A 10342-nucleotide genomic window follows, 5' to 3' on the forward strand; every position below is an offset into this window, starting at 1 on the left:
TTCACCCCATTTTGAGGCAATTTTGAGGCGCTTTCACCCCATTTCAAGGCAACTTACCCCTTTTCCTGATCACTTCACCCCCTTTCGAGGCTATTTTGAGGCCACTCCCTCAACGGCAACCACACCCAACGCCCAGAAAACCCCAAAATCCTCCAGATCCCAAACCAACAGCAACTCCCCTGGGAAAAACCACCTCCACGACCCCCCGAATTCCCTCCCCCACAGCCAGGAAAAATCCAAAGCCCGGCCGTGGTTGCTCCATTTTATTAAGACCGACACATTCATCTCATGTCACAACTTCCCCGATGGATGAGCTGGGAAAAAAATAGAATTAAAACCCCCAAAATCCAACAAAACCCCACGGAAACGGCCAGCGCCAGCCAGCAGGATGATGGGATTTAATAAGAACACGTCTGAAAAAGGCATTAAATGTGCCCCCCCCCCTCCCCTTTTCCCTCCCTTCCCCTCCCAAAAAATTTCTCACAGCTTTGATCGTATCCAGAACGATGGTTTTTTAAAAAAAAAAAAACAGAAAACACCCCAAAGCAACCCAAAATTTCCCAGCTGCCGGGTCGTTTTGGTATAAAAAAAACCCCCCTAAAAAGAGCGAGTCGACGGAATAAAAAGGAAACTAAAAAGGCTGGGAAAGGGTTAAAATGGTTAAAAAAAGGGATAAAAGAAAGGTGGAGGCGGCCACGGTGGTGGGAAAAGTGGGATACAGCACAGAAATCCAAGTCTTTTTTGATTTTTTTGCAGGCAACACTGTTTGGAAAGAGAACACTGGGATGGGTGAAAAAAAAAAAAAAAGTGAATTTTGTCCATTATCTACAAGTTTGGAAAAAAAACCCAACCAACCCCAGATCCGGTCTCCTCGGAGGTGAGATCCAACGTGTTTTTTTTGCTCTATTGCTTGTTTATCCCAGGAGAACACTCACGGGGGTGGGGGAAAACAAAACCCACCCACCCCCCCTACATTTGGGATCTGGAAAATCCCCCTTTTATTCCCCCAAATCCAACCGAATCCTCCCCAAAAAAAAACACAACCCCCAAGAGTTTTGGATGAAAACGCCAGCGCTCGTCCCGCGTGGAATGTCATTCCAGGGCCAGGGGGAGAGGGAGACAGCCCCTCAGCCCCATTCCCTGAAAAAAAAGGACACGACCCCCTCGTTTCCAAGAGGAAAACTCCGGATTTGGGATCGTGGGGAGCCTGGAAATCCTCCGGGATGAGGCTCAGTTGTTAAATTTCAAGGGGTACCCGATGGCTTTTTCCAGGCACTCCACCAAGGAGCCGGCGGATAAAAAATCCCTTTCCACTTCCACGAATTTGATGTAGATGGATTTGGGGGAGACTCCCGGCTGGACGAGGCAGTTTTGGGATAAGAAAGCGTTGATCCCCACCCAATCCTTGCTGAAGGTTTTGGAGCTGGCCTGGAAATGCAAAAACAGGCACTGCTGGAGAGTCCGGCCCTCGGCGATCCCGAGGTAGCAGTAGATGATGCGGGTGGATTCCATCTCCACGCGGAGGGAGGCTTGGGGAGAAGGGATCTCCAGCTCCCCGGGGAGCTCCACGTCGAGGTGGGATCCGCTCTGAGCCGAGGGGATCTTCTCCTGGCAATCCTGGTAACCGATGGCGTAGAGCCCGGGGCTTTTGGGGATCCCCCCCGGGAGCAGATATTGCACCAGATTCCCGCCGGTGGGTTTGGAGTGAGCGATGGGGATCCAGTCGATCTCCATGTGGAGCTCCAAGCAGCGAGCCTCGCTGATGGTGATCTCCAGGAACTTGTAGTAAACGTTCTTCCAGTTCATTTTCTGCACCCTGGTCATCACCACCCTGCCCTCGGGCTTCTCGGAGTTGAAGTACTCCCGGAGGCGTTTGCCCAGGGGCACCTGGGAGCTGATCTCGGCGTGGTGGTAGCGGATCTCCTCCTTCCAGCGCGTGTTGTAGCCGATGCCGAAGATGGCCAGCTTGTTGGAGAGGTGGAGCCTGGAGAAGTCCGTCCAGCTCTGGAAAAGTTCCCACTTCAGCTGCACCGACTCCAAGATCCTCACGATGTTCTGCATCACGTCGCGTTTCCTGGGAGAAAAGGGAGGGGGGGAAAAAAAGGAGAAGAAAAACATGGGGAGATGGGTGAAGGCACCTGGAGAAGCTGCTCAACCCAACCCTGTGGAGAAAGTCCATCCTTAATTTTTATTTTTTTGACCTCCTCGGCTGGTTTTTGGGGGTCATTTAGGTCTCTAGGTACTCGGAGACCACCCCCGTTGGTTTTTTTTTTGGTCTTGGTTCATCTCAACATAAACCCAACCCCGAGCTCCTTCCAATACCTCAAGCCAACCACAACCGCTGCTGGACACACGATTTCACACCCAAAGTCCTGCAGGAGAACCTGGTGGAGAAAACAAGGCTTGATAAATCCCTCCAGCTCAGCTTCTCAGATGGATTTTTCTGCTCATCAAACCCCCAAAAAAAAAACCAGAACACCAACAAACCCAACCCAAGGTGGTGGAAACGTCCCGTTCCTACCTGTGGTGGGGTGTCAAGGTCACCTCCCATCTCAAACGTGCATCAAATCCATGAAAAATTGGGGTTTGGGTTACTCCAGGGGTGTGATGTCCCATCCCACCTCACCTGGAGTGTCTCCAGGGATGGTCTCACCACCCTTCAGCACCAACAAACCTCCTCTCTGGTCTCAATCTCCCCTCTCTGAGTTTCAAACCATCACCCCCTTGTCCTGTCCCAACAGGCCCTGCTCAAAAGTCCATCCCTGGCTTTCTGACAGGTCCCCCTTGAAGTCCTGAAGGCCACCAGAAGGTCTCCACGGGGCCTTCTCCTCTCCAGGAGGACGTGTGGAACCTTCAGCCCCTGCCCCAGGTGATGTTGGTCGTCTTACACATGAGCTTCTCCTTCTTCTCGGGGGGTCCTCTCTGTGCTGGAGTGAAACCCAACGGTGAGGGGACACAAAGGTCTTCAACCAAGAGCTTGCTGATGGTCCACAAGGATCAGGTCTCTTCTTCCACCACGTTCAAAGGCAAGGTTTGGGAGCTGCAGAACCTCCTTGAGGTGCTGGAGAGGTCCAGCCTCCAAGGCTCTCCTCTCAACCTGCTCTGGTAGGCAGGTCCAACACACGTGGGTCTTCAGAAGGTTCTCCCAGTGCTGTTGCTCTGGGGGACCTGGTGCCTCCAGAGATGTTGGGTTTGGGACCACAGAGCTCAGCATTGAGCTGGTTGACACACGATGGGTCATGGAACCCTAAAATTGTTCTGGTTGGAAGAGACCTTGAAGGTCATTGAGTCCAAGAGTTGCCCCAGCACTGCCAGGTCCCCACTGCCCCATGTCCCTCAGCACCACATCTCCACGGCTTGGGAACCCCTCCAGGGGTGGGGACTCCACCACTGCCCTGAGCAACCATTTGGAGGAAGATGTTCCTCAGGTCCAACCTCAACCTCCCCTGGGGCAACTTGAGGCTGTTTCCTCTTGTTCCTCGGGAGATGAGCTGGTTGGATCATCACCAAACTCCTGTTCCTTAGCTGCAGTCACTTCTGAGGAACCATTTCCACCTCCCCTCTCTAGCAGCAGAGGGCCACAGGAGAAGACAAACCACCTCCTGACCCCAGATCCATTTCCATCTCCACAGGAACACCACAGCAACACCAAAGGCTCCTCTGAGGCTCCTTCAAACCTTGAGTAGATGTTGGAAACCAACTTTTCTTGCGGGGGTTTTCCCAACTTTTTTCCCCATTTCAGGAGCAGAGTCCCTCCTCCAGAGGCAGGAGAAGACAACGTGGGCAGGTTTCCAGCCAACAGCAGAGGAATGGGGTGAAGAACCCCCCCCAAAAAACCCTAAAAAGCCAAAATTCCACCCAAGCACAGAGCCAACCTCACCCCAGGAGAAGATTTGGGCTGTTGGGAGCTTCCAGCTCGGAAATCTCTGGAGGCTTTCGAGGCCTCCAGAGGGAGAATTGACCCCAAAGGGGCCCAAAAGCCTCTTCAATGGGGCAAAAAGGCCTCTGGCACCCCAAAAATGGGGGGGTTCTTTTCTCCTCCCTTCCCCCCCTTTTTTCCCCATCACTTTTTTGTCCCTCTTTTTTATCCTCCTTTTCCCCCCCCCTTTTTTATCCTATTCCCCTCTTTTTATCCTTTTCCCCCCCCTCTTTTTTTATCCTTTCCCCCTTTTATCCTCCTGGTTTTTCCCCTTTTTTATCCTTTTTCCCCCATTTTTAATCATTTTCCCCCCTTTTTATCCTTGCCCCTCTTTCTTATCCTTTCCCACCCTCTTTTTTATCCTCTCTCCTGTCTTTTTTATCCTTTCCCTCTTTTTATCCTCCTTTTTCCCCTCTTTTTTAGCCTTTCCCACCCTTTATTCCTCTTTTCCCCACTTTTATCCTTTCCCCCCTTTTTTATCCTTTCCCCTTTTATCCTCTTCTCTGTCCCTTTTCCCCTCTTTTTATCCTTTCCTCCTTTTATCCTCTTTTCCCTCTTTTTATCCTTTCTTCCTCCTCTTTTATCCTTTTCCCCCTTTTTATCCTTTTCCCCCTTTTATCCCCCTTTTTTCCCCTCTGTTTTATCCCTTTTCCCCTTTTTATCCTTTCCACTTTTTTATCCTTTTTCTCCCACTCTTTATCCTTTTTCCCCCCTTTTTATCCTCCTTTTTTCATCCTCTTTTTCCCTTTTTATCCTTTTTCATCCTTTTCCCCCCACTCTTTATCCTTTTTTCCCTTTTTTATCCTTTTCCCCCTTATATCCTTTTTTCCCTTTTTCCTCCTTTTATCCTTGCTCCCCCTTTTTATCCTCCTTTTTTCCCCATTTATCCTTTTTTCCCCCTTTTTTATCCTTTTCCCCCTTTTTCCTCCTTTTATCCTTCTTTCCTTTTTTCATCCTTGTTCCCCCTTTTTATCCTCCTTTTTTCCCCACTTCTATTTTTTCCCTTTTTATCCTTCCCCCCTCTTTTTTACCCTCCCTTTCTCCCTCTTTTTCATCCTTTTTTATCTTTCTTACCTTTCTTTTTCCACCATTTTTTCTCCTTTTCCATCTTTTCCCCACCTTTCTTTATTCCACCTCCCTTTTTTATCCTCCCCTTCTCCTTTTTTATCCTCTTTCTCCTTTTTCACCCTCCCCTTCCCCTCCTTCCTCACCCTTCTTTTTTTACCATTTTTCATCATTCTTTTCTCATTTTTTACCATTTTTCCACCCTTTTTTTTTTAAATCATTTCTCACCCAACATTTCTCTGACTAAATCCACCCAAAATCCTACAAAGCACCTCTGGAAAACTATAAAAATTCACAAAATCAAACCCAACCCCAGCTTCTGGCCACCAAGGATGGGAAGTTCTGGCCGCCTTCTCCCATCTAGAGAGGGAAAAAAAAGCAGGAAATGGGAAAAATATCCCAAAAAATTCCACCTAAATCTTCCCCAGAGAGTGAGAATCCTCCTCAAACATTCCCAAATCTCCTCCCAGCCCAGCCCCAGGTCCAAGGAAAAAAGATCCCAAGGGAGAAGATCCACAAAAGACTTACTGAGTGTCTTCTGAGGCCTCCTGCTTGATCTTCAACGTCCGTTTGGTGGGGGGCAGCTCATCTGGGAAATCAAAATTCCAACATTTAATGGGAGCTGAAAGAACAGTCCTGGGATTTTTTGGGGGGGCTGAAATGGGGGGAAAAAAATAATCCAATGAAAATGGCTCCCCAAGGCAGGAAGGAGAGGACTCCAACTCCTCAAGTCTTCCAGAACTTCTCTTCCTTGGAAGCAAGGAAGCTTGAGGAGAGCTGGAGTGAGGATCTGCCAAGGGTTTCCAGGAGAAGACTTTGGATGTCTGCAATTAAATCCTAAATCAATTTAATTGGGGGGGAAAAAAAAAAACTTGATGGAAAAGGAAGAAAAAAAAATCAGGAAAAAAAAAAAAAGAGAGGAAAAAACTCTCCTCACAACTTCTCCAGACTTGAAGGCCACCAGCTTGGCAAGCTGGACCCAAGAAGAGGTTGGGTGTTGATCTCCTGGAGGATCTGCAGAGGGATCTGCCCAGCTTGGATCCATGGGGTGAGGTCAGTGGGAGCTGATCCCCAACCTCTTGACCCCATCCTCTAGATCCTGACCAGCATGGAGAAGATCCCCTCTGAGGCTTCTCCTCTCCAGGCTCAGCAGCCCCAGGGCTCTCAGCCTGTCCTCACCCCAGAGAGGCTACAGTCCCACCCGCATCTTTGAAGTGAGGAGCCTTCAACCAGACCCAAACCTCCATAGGTGACCTCACCAGAAGGGCAGGAGAACCTCAACCTGCTTTCCACACTTCCTCCTGCCCCAAGAGACCTTTGATTGACCTCCTTGGCCACGCTGCTGGCTCATGGACACCTTGGTGTCCACCACCACTCCCAGACCCTTCCCCACAGAGCTGCCCCATGAGCTTTCCCCCCCATCCAGGCGCATGCCTCACACCTTGGAGAACCTCAGGAGGTCCTTCACCCCCTCCAACCCTCCCTGGAGAGCAACCTCAGCCCGAGCTGGGCGAGAGCAGAGCCAGGAGAAGACTCCTTACCCAGGTCCTGCTCGCCGGTCTGGTAGCAGTGAAGCTCCTGGCTGTGGTTGCCCCAGTCCTCCTGGGAATACTCCTCCATGGTGCTCCCATCCGACTCCAGCTCCTGGTAGAGGCCGCTGCTGTTGATGAGGACGGGCTGGCAGGGTTGGGAGTCCCATCCCCCCTGGCCAAAGACCTGCTCGAGCTGCTCGAAGGTGTAGCTGCTCTTCCTCTTGCCCACGCCGTGCTCCTTCACCCGGCTGTAGCACCTACGGAGGGTCTGAGGCAGAAGAAGACAAACCCCCAAAGCCACGTTCATCCAGCGACCACGGGGCAGATGGAACCACCAAGAGACACCCAAACCAGCCCGGAGAAACGGCCACCTCCAACCAGAGAGGGGACAGGAGGACAGGAGAGAGGGTGTCCCCAAAGCAAAGGTGGTCCAACCTTCCTCCTCCAGCGAGGAGACGCCCGGGGCAGGTGGATGTACCTAAGCTACTGAGCTAGGAGAAGGTGGGTCACCTCCAGAGCTTGGGCTCCTGGCTACCTCGCTCTGCCTCTGCTGGAAGCTGCTGAAATTTAGAAGAGGTGAAGTCACCAAAGGTCCCAAATTCCCAGAGGTCCCCAGCAAGCGTTGAGGAACCCGGGTTAAACCCAAACCCTTCCCTGAAGAGGAGGGTGGGGTGGGAGTGGGGGCCTTCTCATGGTGGAGGTCTCCTCCCCAGCTGCTTCAGCATGGAGAGGAGAAGACAACCAGCTCCAGCAACTGGGAAACAAAGACCTGGCCAAGAAACCTGCCCGTGGTCACCCAGCCCAGCCACCTCCTGCCACCACTGCTGGAGGGACAGGACCTCAGATGTGAGGGAGAGAACCTCAGCTTTGAAAGAAACCCAAATTGAAGTGAGAGAACCTCCAACTCTGGAAGATCTTCAACTTTGAGTGGGGGAACCTCCAACTTTGAGTGGGGGAACCTCCAACCTTGAGTGGGAGAACCTCAACTTTGAGTGGGAGAACCTCAACTTTGAGTGGGAGAACCTCAACTTTGAGTGGGATCTCCGTGGGGGAATCTCCAACTTTGAGTGGGGGAACCTCCAACTTTGAGTGGGAGAACCTCCAACCTTGAAAGATCTTCAACTCTGAGTGGGGGAACCTCCAACTTTGAGTGGGGGAACCTCCAACCTTGAAAGATCTTCAACTCTGAGTGGGGGAACCTCCAACTTTGAGTGGGGGAACCTCCAACCTTGGAAGATCTTCAACTCTGAGTGAAGGAACCTCCAACTTTGAGTGAGAGAACCTCAACTTTGAGTGAGAGAACCTCCAACTTTAGCAGATCTTTAATTTTGAGTGGAGGAACCTCCAGCTTCGAGTGAAGGAACCTCCAAACTTTGGAAGATCTTCAATTTTGAGTGGGGAAACCTCCAACTTTGGAAGATCTTCAACTCTGAGTGAGGGAAGCCCAAAAGCTGAAGGGGTGGAAGACCAGAGGTGACCCCAACTCCAGTTCCCAACAGGAGCAGTGGGCAGGGCTAACTGGCGGGACCAAAGCCACCTGGAGAGCACCTCCACCTTGGGCTCCTACCACCTGCCCAGCACCTCCTTCAAACCAAAGGAGGTTTCATCTCCTGCAGCTCCAAACCACCCAACTGTTGAGTTATTGGGCACCCCAAGTCCTGGGTCAAAGGAGGCTTGGAAGGCCACCAGCATGGGGACACCTCAAAAAGATGAGTCTGAGGGACAAGGCACCCCAAAATCCAGGGTCAAAGGATGCTCAGGAGAACCACCACCATGGAGACACCTCAAAAACCTGACCCTGAGGAACCAGGCACCCCAAAGTCAAGGGTCAAAGGAAGCCTGGGAGAACCATCAGCATGAGGACACCCCAAAAAGCTGAACTTGAGGACCAGAGCACCCCAAAATCCAGGATGAAAGGATGCTTGGGAGGACCACCAGCACAGAGACACCCCAAAAACATGAACCTGGAGCACAGAGCACCCCAGACTCCAGGACCAAAGGAAGCTGGGGAGACCCACCAGCATGGAGACACCTCAAAAAACTGAACCTGGGAGACAGAGCACCCCAAAAGCCAGGACTAAAGGAAGCTGGGGAGAAGCACCAGCATGGAGACACCCCAGAAACCTGAAGCTGAGGACCGGGGCACTCCCAAATCCAGGCTCAAAGGAAGCTTGGGAGACCCACCAGCATGGAGACACCTCAAAAAACTGAGCCTGGGGACCACAGCACCCCAAAATCCAGGACCAAAAGATGCTCAGGAGAACCTCCAGCATGGAGACATCCCAAAAAGATGAGCCTGGGGAACAGAGCACCCCAAAATCCAGGGTCAAAGGAAGCTTGGGAGACCCATCAGCATGGAGACACCCCAAAAATCTGACCCTGGCAACCAGAGCACCCCAAACTTCACGGGGAAAGGCAGCTTGGGAGAACAACCAGCATGGAGGCACCCCAAAAAGATGAAGCTGGGGGACAGAGAACCCCTAACTCCAAGGGGAAAGGAAGCTTGGGAGACCCACCAGCAGAAAGACACCCCAAACCCCTGACCCTGGGGACCAGAGCACCCCAAACTCCAAGACCAACTGAAGCTCAGGAGACCCACCAGCATGGAGACACCCCAAAAAAATGAACCCAGGGGACAGGGCACCTCCAAATCCAAGACCAAAAGAAGCTCAGTAGAACAACCAGCATGGAGACACCCCAAAAAGATGAGCCTGGGGAACAGGGCACCCCAAAATCCAGGGTCAAAGGATGCTTGGGAGACCCAGCAGCATGGAGACACCTCAAAAATCTGAAGGTGATGAGCAAGGTACCCCAAAATCCAGGGTCAAAGGAAGCTGGGGAGAACCACCAGCATGGAGACACCTCAAAAGCTGAAGCCAAAGGACAGGGCACCCCAAAATCCAGGATCAAAGGATGCTTGGGAGATGTATCGGCATGGAGACCCCCAAAAAACCTGACCCTGGGGGACAGAGCACCCCAAAATCCAGGGTCAAAGGATGCTCAGGAGAACCACCACCATGGACACACCCCAAAAATATGACCCTGGGGAACAGAGCACCCCAAAGTCAAGGGTCAAAGAAAGCTTGGGAGTACCACCAGCACAGAGACACCCCAAAAACCTGAACCAGGGGACAAGATACACCCAAATCCAGGACAAAGATGCTCAGGAGAAGCTCCAGCATGGGGACGCCCCAAAAAGAGAAGCCTAGGGAACAGGGCACCCCAAAATCCAGGGGCAAAGGATGCTTGGGAGACCCACCAGCATGGAGACACCTCAAAAATCTGAAGGTGATGAGCAAGGTACCCCAAAATCCAGGGTCAAAGGAAGCTGGGGAGAACCACCAGCATGGAGACACCTCAAAAGCTGAAGCCAAAGGACAGGGCACCCCAAAATCCAGGATCAAAGGATGCTTGGGAGATGCATCGGCATGGAGACCCCCAAAAAACCTGACCCTGGGGGACAGAGCACCCCAAAATCCAGGGTCAAAGGATGCTCAGGAGAACCACCACCATGGACACACCCCAAAAATATGACCCTGGGGAACAGAGCACCCCAAAGTCAAGGGTCAAAGAAAGCTTGGGAGTACCACCAGCACAGAGACACCCCAAAAACCTGACCCAGGGGACAAGATGCACCCAAATCCAGGACAAGGATGCTCAGGAGAAGCTCCAGCATGGAGACACCCCAAAAAGAGGAGCCTAGGGAATAGGGCACCCCAAAATCCAGGGAGAAAGGAAGCTCAGGGGGGACCCACCAGCATGGAGACACCTCAAAAATCTGAAGCTGAGGAACAGGGCACCCCAAAATCCAAGGTCAAAGGAAGCT

At 51.8% G+C, this 10342-nt stretch overlaps 1 protein-coding gene across 1 annotated transcript in view; it reads right to left on the minus strand.

Annotated features, from left to right (window-relative positions):
* Positions 1–1230: 1230 nt before the first annotated feature.
* Positions 1231–10342, minus strand: part of MSANTD2 (Myb/SANT-like DNA-binding domain containing 2) — a 9664-nt gene continuing 552 nt past the window's right edge. The window contains exons 2-4 of the mRNA XM_008935749.1: positions 6526–6628; positions 5513–5573; positions 1231–2074 (exon numbers count right to left, since the gene is read on the minus strand). Of these exons, the coding sequence (XP_008933997.1) occupies positions 1231–2074; positions 5513–5573; positions 6526–6628 (1008 nt within the window). The remainder of the gene's footprint in view (positions 2075–5512; positions 5574–6525; positions 6629–10342) is intronic.

The sequence above is a fragment of the Merops nubicus genome, unplaced genomic scaffold, assembly GCF_000691845.1.
Source record: "Merops nubicus isolate BGI_N331 unplaced genomic scaffold, ASM69184v1 scaffold590, whole genome shotgun sequence".
In the NCBI taxonomy this organism is placed as follows: domain Eukaryota; kingdom Metazoa; phylum Chordata; class Aves; order Coraciiformes; family Meropidae; genus Merops; species Merops nubicus.